Source organism: Heliangelus exortis, chromosome 2 (genome assembly GCF_036169615.1).
Source record: "Heliangelus exortis chromosome 2, bHelExo1.hap1, whole genome shotgun sequence".
In the NCBI taxonomy this organism is placed as follows: domain Eukaryota; kingdom Metazoa; phylum Chordata; class Aves; order Apodiformes; family Trochilidae; genus Heliangelus; species Heliangelus exortis.
The window spans coordinates 105,031,798-105,049,689 of NC_092423.1; the positions used below are offsets into that span (position 1 = coordinate 105,031,798).

At 40.7% G+C, this 17,892-nt stretch overlaps 1 protein-coding gene across 10 annotated transcripts in view; it reads right to left on the minus strand.

The window, feature by feature from the left end:
• ZNF521 (zinc finger protein 521) overlaps positions 1-17,892 on the minus strand; it is a 232,500-nt gene that overhangs the window by 120,413 nt on the left and 94,195 nt on the right. For 9 of the 10 annotated variants that reach the window (XM_071737376.1, XM_071737377.1, XM_071737380.1 and 6 more), the window contains one exon: positions 13,289-16,641. In XM_071737376.1, coding sequence (XP_071593477.1) covers positions 13,289-16,641 — 3,353 coding nt within the window. Of the gene's footprint in view, positions 1-7,071; positions 7,959-9,107; positions 16,642-17,892 lie in introns of those variants that run through there. The other variant, XR_011724515.1, reaches the window with a different exon arrangement.

Below are 17,892 nucleotides of genomic sequence, written 5' to 3' on the forward strand. Positions count from 1 at the left end.
CCGGGGTGAGATCCAGGAGGAGATACAGGCCCTCCTTGCTCCATGTGCCCACAAAGGGGAAACTTAGGGGAATAAAACAGAAATGAGCCCTGAGGTTTTGCCGATCTATTTCCCTTCCCTGTATAGCTGGGGAAGAAGCCTTGCAGCACTTCTGTAGCACAGTACAGAAGAAAAATCAGGTTGCTTGAAAGAGGCACTTGAATCTCTTTTGAGTGCCTCCAGCCCTTTGCAATACAAAATGGTTCCACAGAAGAAGCAGCACAGGGCTGGGAGAGCCTCCTTCCCTTGCCTTGCTGCAGCTTTTTGCAGCCAGGAACTTGGCTGAGCTCCCTGCTCCTCTGCCCATGTCACCTGTGCCTATAAAGGACTCAGCAGGACAGAGAGGGACCCAGGCCTTGCTGCCCCAGCTCACAGCCCAGCACACATCAGGTCCACTAAATGATGAAGGGTGAACAGCAGGGAGCACCTACACCCTAACTTGCCATCACTGCATAGTCCAAAGGACACCAGCCAGCCTCATGTGAGACAGAAAATGGCATTCTCTTTCTCTCCTCCAAACATAAAAACAAGCCCAAAGCAGCAGAAGACCCTTATCAGTGCATCACCACATGAACTCAGGGAGGACCAGGATGGCATCAAGAGAAGCCTGTGCTCTAAACTGTGCCTTGTTGCAAAATATCAGATTTGTTCCAGAGGAGAGCAACACATTATCAGTTGGAATTAAGAAAGTGGTTTAACTTTTTCTTTTTATTCATTATCAGTTGGAATTAAGAAAGTGGCTTAACTTTTTATTCCTTATATTATTGTGACCTCATCTTTTCATAAAGACTCTTCAACAAAGTAGTCCACAATCCTTCACTAAACCCTCTCCTGTCAAAAACCTAAGTGCCAATTTGTTTCCTACATGCTGAGCATAAATGTGAGGCCCAAATCATTCCTGGGGCCATTCAAAATTGTCATAGAAGAGCTACCTGTTTGGACTAAGTATCTCACACAAATCTGGTTTCCCCTTGCATCCTTGTTCATTTGCATTCCTATTTTTAAAACCAAAAACTCTGAAACTGCATTTGATGAGTTTTGGATTAGGCCTCCAATCCATGCAGAGCATATGCATGTGTCCCTCTAACCTTTTGAATAATTAATATCCCTTAGACCTTTAATTATTGTCCTGATCCTCACTTGTCACTTTGCAGTTTTCAGAATTTCCTCTCTATAAAGGTGCTCAAAGTGTTCATGTCATGTCTAATGGAACATTATCTCTTTTCTTAACAGCCCAAGAATATGTTTTTTCAATTGGTACATCAGCTCTGTGTCCAGAATTTTGTTTTTATAAAGAAATTAAAACAACTAATAAATGTTCTACTAGAAGATTTACAGTTCTATTCAGATGTGCTTCAGAAGTATGTAGAAGTTCCTTCTGTGTAGCTTTCTGTGCCCTGTGACTGGCTGAGGTATCCATACAATCTTCTTTTCCTACTTCCTACCTTCATTATATTACTCAAAAATGAACTGCATATGCTACTTATCTGCCCATGCTCCACCTCCTTGTCAAAGTCATTCAGAATTTTATCACTTGCCTATTATGTTCTGACACTTCTCCAGTTTTGTACTATCGGGGAATTTTATCACCTTACTACTTATTCTTTCTTCCAGACTACTGATATGCTGCATAAATTCAACAAAATTGGTGCAAATAATGATTCTTAAGGCTTTCCATTATTCACACCCCTCCAACCTAACCTGCTTCAATTCACAAGGCTTAAATGCTTTCCATACCCAAGTCAATGTTTCTTTTCTTTTTTAATCAAACAAAGTATCTCTCCCTATGCCATACTTATTCACCCAACAGATTAGTCTTTTGTGCTATACCATTTCAAAAGCTCTGCTAAAAAACCTAGTAAATCATGTTTATGGGCTTCTCTGTCAGCACTTGTGGCTACTCTCTCAAAATACTCTTTATTGAAAATTTTAAGCATGATCCTCCCTTTGTGAATGTTTGCCCTCTATCCTTCATTAAATCCAAACTTTCTAGGTGTTCTTCTATCATGTCTTTGATTAGCCTTTTCTCATGTTCCTCACTGTTTAAATCAGTCTCACAAACCAGTAATTTCATGCATAATCCTTACATCCCCTGTTAAATGTCTGTTTAGCAGCCTTTTCCCAGGCTGCTGAGACCTCTTTCTTAAAAGACTGTAAATTTATCTGCTTAATTTTTCCTTTTATCTTCAGCTCCTTTCTCTGAGAATTTTGGGATGGATATTTTTCTGTGTTAGTAAGCCAGTTTTTTCCATTATATTACACCTAATCCATACTTCATTCTCCTCCATGGGGAGGATATGCCACAAGCTCCGTGGCAAAGCATTTTTTTCAACAGCATTGCTTTCCTTGATTAAATATACGATTTCTGCATCTCCTGGATCCCCTTTGCACAGGATACTTGTTACATATATGAAATAACAAAAAAAAAAAAAATGTTTTATAGCTGCTAATGCACCATGTCTACACTCTCTCAGCCTTGCAGGCATGCCTAGCTTGTTCTATACTCCCTTTGCACTTCTTTTGCTTGCACTACCAAAAATGCCATTGATGTGTACCTGTTAACCTAACAATAATCCCCTGTTTGCAACTAGATACTCTGTTTACCCTTGCCACACCAGTGAAGAGGACATTTAGGGCTTTTTCCACTCAGTTTCAGCACAGTGCAAGGAGATGGATCAATGACACAACTGAGAGAACCTGCTGGTGCCAAAAGAAAGTGATGCTACTCCTCCCACATCCTCCAATTCCCCTCTCACAGGCCAAGCATTCAACTATAGTTTCCCTCACATGAAAACCAGGGTGGAGCCAAGTCAACCTATTAAACCAACAGAAAGGGAACCCAACAAGAGCAAGTGAATAGCTTCTAACAAAACATACACAAAACCAAGTTAAAACTTGAGCAGTAACTACAGCAACTTAGCAGTGCTAACTCCTAGTGTTGCTAGCTGATTTTTTATGTTATTATTTTATCAAGTACTTGCAGCATGATTGGCCCTGTATGAGGCACAAGAACAAGCATAGTCCCAGCTTATTTGTGTATTTAGCCATTTTTCAAAATGGATCTGATTATTTTTGACAGTACCTTAACTGAGGATTTCTTTTCTATCTTCCTGGATGGTTATTCTGTCATTTTTAAGCTCCAAAAAAACTAAGCATATGTTAGCCAGTTTCACTGCATAGTTACCTATTTATCTTCCTTATAGGGCACTGTCATACTGCATTGTTTTTGAACTGACTAATTGCTAAATCTTCTCATTGCTCACACAACACCCTTTAATTATCATTTTCTGACTGCTTTTAAAAACATGTTCATAATGATTTTTCTGTTTTGCTTGTCTTTACCAGGGTCTTAAGTGTAATGAGGCTTGAGTGGACATGCCTAGAGAAAGAACACAATCAATCCCAAAAGTTAAGCAAAAGGAAAAATGGAGAAAAACATTATTTTTTTTCCTAATTTCTCTCATTGTGGTTACTTACTGCTTTAATACACAATATGTATTGAGATAAAAATACAAATACTAATTCTAGAGGTACTTCCTCTGCCTTAAGTCTTGGTCTGGTGTTCTGTCTTTCACCTTTACATTCTGGATTCTCCATTTAATCACATCTGTCTTCAATGAGCCTTAGTTACAAAACTGCCCCTCTCCTGGTTGATGAAGTGCATTAGCTTGCAATGTCTCACATCCCCACACAGAAAGAAACACATCTTGTAACGTTTAAAAATTACATCTCTTCCCTTTGAGTACTCTAATCCTTTAACTCTCTCTAGGTCTTTGAAATTCAGTACTAAAATGAGGTACCTCAGAAGAGTGACTATAAAACCTGGCAGTATGTGGCTGTATATTTATTTTTTTCTCAGTTAATTCATAACAGGTTTACATAGTTTTTAGGAGTACAAACAGGTTTAAGCACTGCAAGTTTTAGTTGGGATCTAAACAACGATTCTTCCTGTCTTTCTATACAAGGACCTAATCCTGGGTGAAGCTGAACCTCTGAGCACTGCAGGTATATGTGCTGAGCAGTGCTCAGAAATCTGGAGCTGACCACCTCAGCAACTGAACATTCCAACAGCATTCCCAGCTCTTTCTGTCTCCTTACATTGCACCTGAAATCAAAATAAGGCTGCCAACCTGAGACTCTCTAAGACCAGAGAGCCACTAACACACCAAGAGGCATCATAATATTCAGCATCTCAGTATCAGAGCAGCTAAGTGGCCATGGATATTGAGGAGAAACTACGACCAAGACCGCACAGAAAATTTTGCAGATGATGTGCCATGAAAGCGCAGGCAGTAGAGCATGGCCTGGCAGGTCTGAGATGCAGAGAGCTAAAATTCTAATAGACTTTTTTATTTTCAAAGTTGCTTTTTTTCCCTTTCTTTTAAAGAAGACGTACTGAGACAGACTGTCATTCAATAAAGCCACTACTTTCTTCACCAACAATCAGCAACAGATGTAGACCAATAAAATTAATAGTTTGCAAGTACGCACAAGAGAATACTTACTCTTTTGTCTCTTTTCTCCATCACAAATTTTGTAAAAGCTCTCTGGATTTTAACAGAAAGGCAAAACTGAAGCTTTTTATATACCTTATTTTGTTTAATTTAAAGACTAGAACCACTTTTCTCCTATGCTATGGAAAATTAATGCTTATTAATTTCACTTTCCAAAGTGTGATGCAGGACCCTTCCCCTGCCCTTAATTGTCCACTTTCCACTCAAACTTTATCCTGCAGAATTTGGGGCTATTACTTATCAAGATTATTCAACCCTACAGAATAGAACTTCAAAAATATGCAACATTAATATTCATGTACAAACAGAAATATATGACTCATACATAATATATAAGAAATTAATTTTCACTGAAGTATCAGGAGAAGGATTAAACCCCTTAGACTCTTCTCATACTATTAGCTGAGCACTTGGGGAAGTCAATGGGACTTCACAAATGGAGGCTTCACACCGTAACACCGACAAGACTGGGGTTTGACAAAGGCTTGCCTGTGCTTCAAAATATGCCATGAACAGAGTTCTAAAATCATCCTGCTGTAATTATACAGGGCTGCCCTGTATGGATACTCTTAGGCCACATCAGTGCTAACAAATAAACTGGTGGTATCTGAGCTGGCACACAGCTGCTGACACAGCAGTTCCGCATGACCGCGTGCCCAGCTGAAAAGCCTCTGCTTTTCAAGCCCAGGGAAATGGTGTCCCAGCAAAACAAGCACTCTGCTGAGACAGGCTTCAACAGTACCCACAATGACTTGTGTCTAGCCACTTTTCCTGTGAAGACGTACTAGCTTTCCTCTAAGGAAATTAAGGGAATTTCACAGCGTTCCCTCTGTTTCATAACCTTTCACTTCACCACTTGCTAAAACTCTGGCAGTTCCTCTTAGGTACATCCTGTGTTAATCACGTTTTTTTTTGCACTGGGCTTCCATCTACCATTTCCCTATCAGAAACAAAGGTTGCAGAATTTGTTTCAGAAGCAGCGTGTCATACTTGTAGGTTTGCAGGACTTCAACCACCATCACCTGGACAGCCAGCTCTGAAGTGGTGAACATGAGAAAACTGAGGAGCTATGGTTAAGAGAGACAGTTCAGGAAAATCATCAGGTGATGCAGATATTCCCTACTACTAGGGCTACAAAAGCAGAACAGGATTAACTTTAAATTGGCCACTGTCAGTGATGGTTCCAAGGTTTCTATATGCAGACAGCCACTCTCCTAGAGTCTGGCACTGAACCTATTCCTGCCATAAGTGCAGAAACCAAAGAGAGGATTGTTGAAGCAGTGGGAAAACAAGTATGAAAGGAAATCTGGAAGCTTGAAGTCTCAGATCATTTTTGTCAGTGAACCACCCTGTTTCCTATCAGAAAATGTAGAGAGGAAGAGGTGGCCTTCCAGATATGAAAAGACATGAGATGTGCCTTTAGCACAGAATGTTGAATCTGGAAAATAGGTAAGAAAAAGAGGATGTTCATCCCACACAGCGTACTAAAAATGTGGAAGCATGATCAAAGGGGACAAATAGTCTCCTCTCCTACCTCTCGTGTTGTTCTTAAGTACAAAAGCAGCAAGCAACTTTTAATAGCCATATTGCTAAGTTACTATATTTATAAGTCACTCTTCAGAGGCATTTCACAGGCATTGCAAATGATCAATGAATGCATGTGAGGCTTTCATCTTGAGGAATTCAGGCATCTAATAAAAACTGCAGGCAGGGGCTTTTTCCCCCAGTGTCATACACTGTAACTGAGACAGTCACAATCAGAAGAGTCCCCACCCTTTAATTCCAATTTTTGAAGCCATATACTCACAACAAAAGTTTAAGCACCAACGAAGAACTGGATAACATGAATGTACACCTTGTAGGTAAGCCAAAAGGATGGTGGAAATCACAGCATGTCTAAGGCTGATCTCTTGGGGACACGGGGTCCAGCCTCCCTGCTCAGGCAGGGTCACCTAAAGCCAGCTGCCCCCAAAACATTTCCAGATGACTTGTGAATATCTCAAAGGAGACAAAATCTCCCAGGGCAACCTCTGCCAGTGCTTGGTTACTCTCATGAGACAAGTGTTTATTCATGTTCAGAAGGAATCTTCTGTGTTTCAGTGTGTGCTCACTGCCTCTTGTCCTGAGATGTTCCATGACGAGGACAGATACTAGCAGGAGATAATTTCTGGTGTCATATCTACAGGTTATATTCCATAAAATTTTGTATATACAATGCAGTAAGTGGAAAAAATGAAAGATAGGTTTGGCAGGAGGAAAATATATCTAAGGGTTCTGAATAATCAGGCATAGGATAAGTACCAGGCATGCCAGAACTACGAGAGTTCAAAGAAGAGGACTCTTTAGCAACACGCTGCATGGCAGGTGGGCAATTTCTGTTCATTTTGTTTAACTTTGTGAAAAAATCAGTACTGAGGCTACACAACCATTTAAAATTAATGGTTAGGCTATTTAATTTCCCTGATGGTAGAGTAACAAATTCAACATTGTTTGTTGTATGAGACAAATAATACACACATCACATATAACAACTTTATTGAGCAGTGATAAAAAACACTTCTCAAAACATCTGCAGCCACTTAAGAAACTGGTCTATGAGCACCAGAAAGAACAGATCATGGTTTCCTTTAGTTTCATTTTTTGTGACTAGGTTTTGCTTAAAAAACAGGTATGAACTTCAGTTAAAGCCATCTTCTTGGTCTGGATCTCTAATAGGCCTCTTTCTGGTCTGGATTCTATCACCTACTGGGTCACCTCTCTTCCCAAATATTGCAAAAACTTCATAGGCTGTGAGATGCCTATTCATCTATGAAGCTTTTCCTTGAAACTGGCAAAAGTAATCCAAAAGTATGAGCAGGGAGAGAAATCCCCAGAGAGATGCAAACCAGCAGACAAGAAGAGACAAGCCATGATTTCCCGTGTCTCGTTGCTCAAGATAACCAAGCTAGAAAACCAGGGGGAATCTCTTATTTTTCTACTCAGTTCTGAGGTCAGAATACAAATACTCATGACTAATCTGATGTTCCAATGGGGCTGTGCAGATGGGAAATTATTGCATGTAACCCTGGTCACTTGGCCAGCAGATACATGTACAGGGAAACCCCATGCAGACAGTGGGGTGTACAGCTGAGCTGTTAGGAGTACAAATCTCAGGATTTTTTTGTCTCATAAAGGTTTGCTGAATCTACATTTGCCCTCTCTAGGGATGCTGAAGGTGTTCATCCACATTCCTGGTGTCCCTCTCTAGTTCTTCTATCTTTCTTCAAGCAGGCATTCCCTCCTACTGCAAGCTCTTGGCTTGGTGCTCTTGAAAACTTTGAAGAACTTGTTATTCTTTCTTCCTCTCATGCAAAGTTTCCCACTGGTGTGAAGAAGATGCTTCTCCGGTCTCCCCATCTGAAGCCTCTGACAAATAACAAGACAGACAAACAGTATTAGCTTTTGGTGATCAGTGGACAGGAAATTAATAAAAGTCACTACAATTATCCCTCTTGCTTCTGTTCAGCAGTGCTTAGCCAACAACTCAGCTTCATTTCACAGATTGAATTAACATTGTGTGTTAGAAGGTGGGAAGCTTGCTGCTTAATTTTGGTAGGATTTGCAGCAACAGGATAATAAATTAACACCGTCCTTGTTAAATTCAGAGAGGACTCTGATAGCTCACTTGTGAAAGTGTGAAGACAAAGAAAGGAGAAATGCTTAAGCCTGTATCTTTTCAGCCAGTCCATGACAGAGGTGCTACCAGAAATTAGAGGATATTGTAGTGTGAAGGTGTCATACTGTGGCAAAAAAAAACCAAACTACAAAACAAGACAGGGAAGTTTTTCCTAAAAATATATAGGGTTACATCTTAAACAATATCTTCCTGAAAAAATGCTAAAATTATGCAAGAATAAAAAAATGGAATTTTTAGGGATCTCATTCTGGAACTCCAGAAACAGAAAACATTTTCCTCAGAGTAGTTCTACAATCTACTTCAAACACAAATCTTTGTGCCAGTAACAAACCTTCTTTACCTTTTCTGCCATCAAATCCTAACTCCAGCATGAAAACCACTTGTTCTGAACCTGGATTCACTGACAGGAAACCCAAGGGACTGTTTTGTAAATTTATATTAAAATTTTGTATGCTTATTTGTAAAAATCGTGTAGTCTGAATGATCAGCTTGGACTGCTGGTGAAGAGGATTATTTTAATTTCTTCAAGTATTTCAATTAAATGCACGACTATTGATTTCAGTGCATTTTCTTTTTTTTAACAGTTAAAAGCACAGTGATTTATCTTGCTAAAATGCTATTTCTTGCCCTGCCAAAAGCATGCATCTGGGAACATTTCTGGGTTGCTCACAGTCTTTTCTCTCCTCTTTCTGCCTCTGACTGCCAGTGCATGCTGTTGAAACAAACCAGCTACTTCAAAAGGCAGTTCCTGTTTTCTGTCCTTGTGAGTCTGGCAGTGTTTTGAGAAGGGAGAAGGAAGAGTAAGAGACGAAAGGTAGATTCATGGCCCATGGATAAAAATGAAAAAAAAAAGTATAATGATAAAACAGTTCACCTACCTGAGCTCCTTTCTTTCTCCCAGGGTTTCTGGATTCATCCAAGGACGGATAACTTGAGTTTGAAGAAGCCATCGGCTCTCCGCAGCATCTGAATTTTGTGACCCCTTCTCCTCAAGCTCTTTGTCAGCCAGCACTCAGCATTTCCACAGCTCCTTCCAGAATGGTGCTGTGATGTGCCCAGTGTCCCCTGCTGTCACATGCCCATCCTGGCATATAGCTCAGCACAACCACAACAGGACAGATGAGCAGTCCCACATTCACACTTACTCTGTTCTTCATCTGGTGTGAGAGTTCCTACTTTTGTCCATCATTTTTTACATTCTCTGCTATAGTGAGTTTCTGCAATTCTTCTGTAACACCTAAATAAGCATCTTTGTTCTTGCAGTAATTTGGCAGTGCACTTGCACTGCCCCTTCTCTTCTAAGGACCAGAAACCCCAGAGTGTTCTTATATTATTAATGGACTGTCTGCATTGCCACAGGTAATACAGTATTCACATGAGCTTCACATTCATGGAACAAAGTGAAACATAACTTAAGCAACCACGCTCACTATAGAACCTTCTCTGGAATTTACCAACAGGACCCCAAACTGAGCACAGTTGCACATATGGATACACTGGCATAAAATAGGCTTTACCAGTAAACTGTTGGTGTAACCGGGAGTCCCTTCCCTCCTCCCCTGTCAGATAAAAAATTAACAATATAACTACTACTGTACAGTTCTGCTGGTATGATTCTGCATGCATAGAAGCCATGGAGCTCAAGGACTGATGGCACACCTGCTGCTGAGGTCTGAGGAGTTCTGTCACTAAGTGCAAGAGAGCACATTAAAAAGAAGCAAGAGAAGCAAGGTTGCACAGTTTTTCTTGAACCCTGATTTTCATCTTCCAAAGGCTTTACAAAAATTTTATTACAATTAAGCATGGAAGTTTTATTAAATACCAGTCTTATTTTCTCAATAAGAAAAATGAAACAGGGATGTTCAAATTAATTTGAGTCAACACAGCAAAAGAGTGACAGAAAAAGGACTGATGTCTAGTTCCCAATTCACTGTCATATGAGAACTTGTTTTCCACTTTAAAATACTATCATCAAGACTATTAGCCCAGCCTAACAGTATACTTGCAATAACTTGAGATTTTTACAACAACCTGAATTCAGCACCTCATTAAGCTCAAAAAGTAAGTTACAGATTTAGCAGTTTTAGAGCTCTTCCAATAGCTAGCTATCCACAATATGCCTGTTAACATCTGTTTGATAATTTATAGCCACTAGATTGAGCAGTATGATGGGCTTCATGAGTTCTGAACTGTTTTTTGGGTTTTTCTACCTGATGATGAGCAGTGCTCATCATTTCCCATCCCAACTGAAAGGTAACTTTCTGTGAAGATTATTCAAGTCAACATCTTTCACTTAGCAAGCACAGTGAGCTCAGCAGGTGATACCTCAGCTGATATTGTTATACCATGTTAAGGTACTTGTACCTTATCACATAACTGAGTACAGGCTAAACAGGGAAGTTTTCCAGTTCAACCATGAGAATACTTGGCAAAGAAGCCAGAAGTTACTTTTTTTAAAATTATCTTTTATCTTAAAAACATATTTTAAGATAATTGTACTTTTACAATGGAAATCTATTAATGAGTCACAAAGAGTACTGAGCTCTATTAATGGTCTGACAACTGCTCTCCATATTTTTCTTCCCTCTGGAACAAAATGTTATTTACACAACGGTTGAAATCTCAAACCACATGACTCCCAACAATGAAACTGAAATCTTCACTCCTTAACATTATAACTTTTTTGTTGAAAAATTCCCCAAAATAGCATAGCTTAAGCAGTCACCTTTAACATCCCATTCAATTCAAGAAATATCCTTCCAGTAGAGTAGGAATGCTACTGACTAATAACAAATTTTAGAAATCTAATTTGTTTGTGTTATATGCTTATGTTTTCATTTCCCTCAGCATGGACATCGAATCTATAGTGTTGTATTACCACCTTCAATTTTGATTCTCATTGGTATAATGCTTGCATCACTATAATTTGAAACATGTAATATCTGTTAGAAAAATAAATTATCCTTCAGAAATTTTACCAACATGAAGTTATGGCTTCCAGAAGTACTAATGCTCTATCAGGAACTTGATAGCTTTCTGCTTCCCATGAGAAAAGAATCTGAAAGTCTAGGTTACTTATGTGGAGACTAGAACCATAGACTGTGAAAAATCAGCTTACTTGCTCTGAATGGGGGTGGAGTGCAAATGGTGATTTGAAAGCATGCGAAAGCCATACACAAATATTGCTGATTTTAAAAGGCTTTTAATCTTAAAAAAATTTCTAAGAGAAAATTGGAAAGCAGTAAGAAGAACAATGTGTAAATCAGAAGACATAAGAACTTTGATTATACCTGATTCAAATAGATCCAAGAAGATCCACTGATGACATTGAAGATAACTGACCTTATATCACCATAAAGCCCCCCAAATCTCTTTTTGCCCATTTAAAAGCAAGAGAAAGACAAGCTGGCAACGTCATGGTAACTGTCTTAAGATGCATGCTTTTGATTTTCCTTGAGGCAGGAGGAATTGGCTTCCAACATGACAGGGAAGAAGGATGTAGTCACTCAGGGAAAGATGACAGAAACAGAAACCAGGATGATTCTGAATGTATCAAAACCCTGCAGTTGGTAATCCCACAGTTCCCACTCAGCAGGAGCACTACAGGACCAACAGTGGCATGAAGCACACCTAATGGGAGCAGTTCCTTTTCCCTCTTCTTTGAAAAGTCTTTCCCTAAACCCATGGTTCTTAGTCTAACAACCTGCTCCTTCCATAAATTTGACACCACATCCCATTTGCCAAGTGTCCTCCACCACCAGCCAGGTGATGCAGAAATAATGAAAACCTAGGGCCCTTCCCCAGCAGACTCATCCTGAAGGGTACTTTACCCTCCTCATGGCACTCCAGACCCTATTCTACCTCTGTTGCCTTTTCCCAGCTAATTTCCAGCTCTGCTCTTGGTAGCTCCACAAATACTTACCTCTTGGCCCACATGCCTTTATGTATCTCCCCTCCTCCCTCTCTGCCTCCCTCCTGCTCTGCATTTTGCACAACACTGTTGGATTACATGCTGAGAGATTTTTTACCCAACAGATGGGCTCACAAACAGGGAGTGAGGAAGGTGATGGAAGAGAAGCAGCTCCCTAGCCACAGGATATCTGTACACATTCACAGCAATGGGTTGCACCATGTTCATAACATCACAGGCTAAAACCTTCCTTTAAACAAAAGCTATTACTTCTTATAATTTGTTTGTGTTGTGCTTTTCAGCTTCCTGAACTATGTTGGGTCATTATTCAAGACACAATGCATAAATTACAAGTCATTCTATTGATAACATTTCTGAAGATAAAACAGATTCTCTTCCATCAGTACATGACCCCCCTACCTCCCCTTATACAGATCCTACTATCTGGTCACTGGTAACTGAAGAAGCAGATGAGGTGCTTCAAAAGTATGATATTTGCTTTCTAAGTTACAGTGCATGAATGGGATTTCAATCACCAGGCACTAGGTGTTTCAGTGACATTAAAATGTTGCTTATCAGGAACTGAAAGAAAAACACATCAAGGAATTGCATCCAAAGGACTAATTTCCCAGTTCACCTTAGGCGAGTGTTGCACATCTACTTAATCAAAATACGCTAAAAGAGGGGAAAATGAATGTCTACAACACAATTTTAAAAAAAAAACAAACCTCAATTTGATGCTCACAAATATTTTTAAAAATCCATGCCTTATGCCAGCATTCTGGCTCACTGTATACTGCTCCTCAGCCATCAATACTCTCTGCCGTAAGCACAACTCCTAGCAGGGGATTCCAGTGCATAAGGGAGCTAGGGTAAGATTCCAGATTTCAGTTGTGCTGGCATGAAGATAGGTCTCCTCAGTGACAGAGAAGACAATATCCTAGAGAGACTGAAATTAGTCCTACTCCACACAATTCTGTCCAAGATGTAAGGCATATCAGAAGCAAATAATTACTAGCTAGTGGCTATGGATGGAAATGTAACATGGTTCGGCCTAAGCATTTCATGACAAGTGGCAAGACAGTGTGAAAAAAGGGCGATTTTTTCCAAAAGGATGGAAGGTGTCAAGAGCAAAGAAAAAAGGGTTACCTCTTCAGTTTGGGAGGGGCTGATTCTGGGCATTGGAGATACTTGTGGTGTTTTCAGCTGTGTACTGTTGCTGTCTGGAACAAGCTCTCTGTGGATTGACTGAATATGGTTTTGGAGTTCACTCTCTGATTCAAATTTAACATTGCAACTAGAACATCGAGTCTTCAGTCCCCCTGCCTTGCCTTTGTTCTCAATGGAACTCAAGTTCTCATTTGGGCCCATGCCTTGTCTGTTACTGCTTGAAGGGATGTTGATACTTGGACTACCACTTTTACTGAGATTAACACAGTTAGCACACAGACCATATGGCAGACCGTTGATGTCAAGTTTCACTAAATCCTGTTTTGAGCGGAATTCCTTCAGGCAAGAAGCACACTTGTACAGTTTCTGGAGATGCTGTGCTCGTCCCGTGGACTGCACAGCAGAACCGTTTCCAGTTTTCTGCATGTGGAACGTGCCGTGGATTTTCAGCTCCAGCGTGGAGGTCACTGTCTGCATGCACACCACACAACGGAACCCCGTCAAAGAGTTCCTCAAGTCAGGGTGCATTTGGCAATGCTCTAAAAATTCCTCCTCGCTCTGGAGGGGCATCTTGCAAATCCTGCAGTTTCCAGTGTCCAGGCTCTTACTATGTGTGACCTTATGCTCAGTAAGAGTCAGAAGAGATGGAAACCGCTCACCACAGATCGGGCACATATAATGTTTCACTGGCCCCAAGTGTGTCTGCATGTGTTCTCGGAGCCCATTTTCAGAGAAGAATGTTCGAGAACACACGTTACACTTGTAATTCCCTTTGATGAGTTCTGCCTTTTTCTTTACTATGGCACTTTCTCCGGGTCGAATGTTGTGGTCTCGAAGCTGGTGATTTTGCAGGAGAGTCTCCATAGTATAAGCAGCTCCACAAATGTCACAGCCGTACATAGGCTCAGATGTGTCCACATCTTCTTCACTGCCATCGTGGCTGTTATGGGACTCCTGGCTATTTGTCAACAAAGTCTGGAGTTCCACTTCCTCCTTCTGAACTTGCTCAGATGCCCCATTTGTTCCACAGTTTGGAGTTTTCGTTTCAAAAACACAGTGCTTTTCCCTTAAGTGCTTCTCCAGCAAGATGATAGCATGGAAAGCTTTGCTGCAGAACTTGCAGTTGTACTTCTTGCTGTGTGTAGTGATGTGACATTGCAGCTCCACCTCCGTGCCAAAGGACTCGCCACAGAAGATGCACTTGTGTACTTTGCCTTGGTTCTCCAGGTGGTTGTGTTTAACATGAAGCTGCAGGTCAGTCTCATTACGGAAATCCCAGTTGCAAGATGTACATCTGTATACCTTCTTCTCATTGCTGTGCTTCACAGCCAAGTGTAGCTGAATGGAGACTTTGGAGTCAAAAACCTCTTGGCACAAGGTGCAGCGGAAGAACACGAATGTATGCATGTCCAGCAGGTGTTTCTGCAGGTCATCCACCGAGGTGAACTGCTTGTCACAGCTTTCACAAATGTAGTAGGTTGAGGTGATCATGAAATGAATGGTAACATGCTTCAGCAGAGACTCCTGATTTGGAAATTCCTTGTTGCACTGCGGGCAGGTCAGTTTTGGCAGGACAGTGTCAAGATGTGTTTTTAAGTGAGTCTGAAAACCATCCAAGGAAGTATACTTAGCACCACATTGATTACAAATATATTCACCTGCAGGACGAGGAGGAGCACCTCCAACCGCCTGCATCATCTTTAAAGAGGTCTGCTCAATGGTTACGGGAGATAAGGGACTCATGGCTCTGGATTTTTTTCCATTGTGGATGTAATTCAGTGCCAAAGGAATGTTCTTATGGTTCTCCTTGATATGCTTGTTCAGCTTAAGAACGCTATTAAATATTGGAGAATTTGTACAGTAAGAACAAGAATACACTTCTACCACTGGGTCTTTTGGGGTTCCGAGCACAGGGGACCCAAAACGGGAACTGCTAAGATCACAATGAACTTGTCTAATATGCTCTTCCAGAGAAGAATCTGTAAGAAATCCCATGTAGCAATGGGGACAAAAGAATGCATTACTGTCCTTAGCAGCAGGGTTGGCAAACCCATGAGAACATCGGATGTGCTCCTGAAGGGTGTTGAGGTCATTGAACACGTCGGAGCAGAAGTTGCACTGGTACACCATGGCAGGCATGGTAGAAACAATCAGTGCTGGGTCCGGAGCTTCATGGACTTGTTTAAGATGTTCGTTCAGATTGTAGAGAGATGGCAATACCTCCAAACAATACTGACAGATATGAGCTTGTTCGGGTTTATCTAAATGCATAGTTTTCAGGTGTATCTGCAAAACTGCAAGGCTGGAAAATAATTGTTTGTTGCAATAAACGCAGCTATAGGTAACTTTTGCCTGTTTACTTGAAGGACCAGTGATATCTGGCACTTGCTGAGCTGCCCGCTTCCTTCCACGACCTTTTGGTATAGGGGGAGCCGTTTCCACCATTGTTGAACTATCCACAGAGAGATTTGAATCTGGAGTAGTGCTAGAGACTGAGGTGTAGCCCACAGTTACCAAAGATGGGCTGTTGCTGTGATTGCACGACTCTGGCTGCTGGTGACTGTCCATGTGGCTGTACAGCTCCTCCACAGTATGGAAGTTCTCAGAGCAAATGCTGCATGAATTCTTCTTCTCACCATTATGAGCCTGCTCCATGTGATTCACCAGAGACGTTTCCTCTACAAAGAGTTCGTGGCAGTAAACACACTGAAGAGCAGATCGGTCTTCATTAGGGGAACACTCAGGGTGACATTCTGCGATGTGCTTCTGAAGATCTTCAGGAAAGTCAAAGCCTTCTTCGCACTGACTGCATTTCTGAGTGTCCTTCATTTTCCAGTCCTCCATCCGGGAAGCGGACTGAGAGCCATCCTTGTTCCTCTCGTGAACCTGCATGTGACCGTGCAGGGAACTAGATGACAGGAATCCACGCCTACAAATGGCACACTTATATGGCTTGTTGGACGTATGAGTCTTTAAGTGAATTTTAAGATGATCGCTCCTTGAAAACGCTGCATCACACTCACTGCAGTGATACTTCTTGTCTCCTGTATGGAGCTTTATGTGGCGGTCCCTGCTCCGTTTGTGTTTGAAGAGACGACTGCAATAGGTGCATTTGAAAGGGAGCTTGTCACTGTGACTTTGCTCGTGGTGTTTTAAGTAGCTGAGGCGGCTGAAAGATTTGTCACAAAACTGGCATGGATAGGGCAACCCTGGGCCTCCTTCCTCTTCACCAAAATCGCAACCTTCTCCATGGCTTGGGGAAGTCTGGTCCTTGCTAGAAGGTGATGATGCTGGCCATGAGCAAGTGGGGTCATCCTCAACATCCACTCCATCTGAAATGAGAAAAAATATGTCCACAAGCTTAGTCCCCACAGTTCAAAGAATAAATGTGTATGAACAAGATCTGCTACTCTTAAATTGCTGAAAGATATTAAACTCAGACTAGGAGTCTTCTTACACCTGTGTCAAGCGGCTTCAAGACCACATTTATTTTTATCAGTCTGTAAAACATTAAAAGTTATTAAACAGTTCTATGCTTATATTACCTTTTTATTGGTTTTTTATCATTCTTTCTCAGTTGCAGGATATGCATTATACATTGACAACTTTATTAAAATGCAGATTTTAATATATTTAATTTTTCTTTGGTATCCATTGTAAAATGATTTGCATATTATGTGGGAATCTGAAGAGTCAAAGGAAAGAAGAAAATATTACAGGAATGGTTTAAAATTAATACAGCCAACCTGCATGCGTAATACTTGATAAAAAGATTCCCCCTGCTTTGCCACAGTTGGTTTTTTTTTTTTTCTCCTTAAAGTTGATTCTGGACACAGAAATCTTTTAGAGGCTATTACTGAGAGAGACTTGGGTGTTATTCTAAACAATAACAGGAAAAATTACAGGGGAGGAACAGGACAACAGCATAAACAGTGATGTTTTCTCTAATAAAGTGCAACCAGATTTCTCCAATAATGATACAATTCAGTTACTGAAAGCTGGCAGCTGGATCACTGAATGCTCAAAACAAACTAACAAACCAATAGCCAGGATAGAGCAGGATGAGAAAGTTTCAAAACGGTCAGATGTGAACAACATTTTTTTTTCCTTTTTAAGTTCAAGAGGTTGCCCACCATTTCTTCCTTTTAGCCAAGGCCTCAGTCAGCTGAACTTCCTCAGGCCAGAGGGATCTGTACTGTGAGGTGCTCACAGACAAAGCAACTTGTAAAATACTGGAAACAGGAAAAATGATAAACAATGATGGTAAAAGCTGAAAGATTTACGAGTAACAAGGAAAAGACAAAACAGGAATGCTAGCCAGATAATAAACTACTCTAGTTACCCATGGTATTACCTCACCTATACATAGAGCAAGCTGTAACTATTTTTTTCAACAGATGTGTTCTACAATTTTTGCACCTTTTGTTTTAGATGAAGGCTACAACACCACAGCGATCACACTTATCTTAATCTAAACCTTCTTTTAAAACTTTAAAAGAATGCCTGAAAGACCACTCTACATCAAATAATCCTTTTATTCCTTACCAGGGGCAATGCTTGGGGTTTTTTTTCCTTTTAAAAGC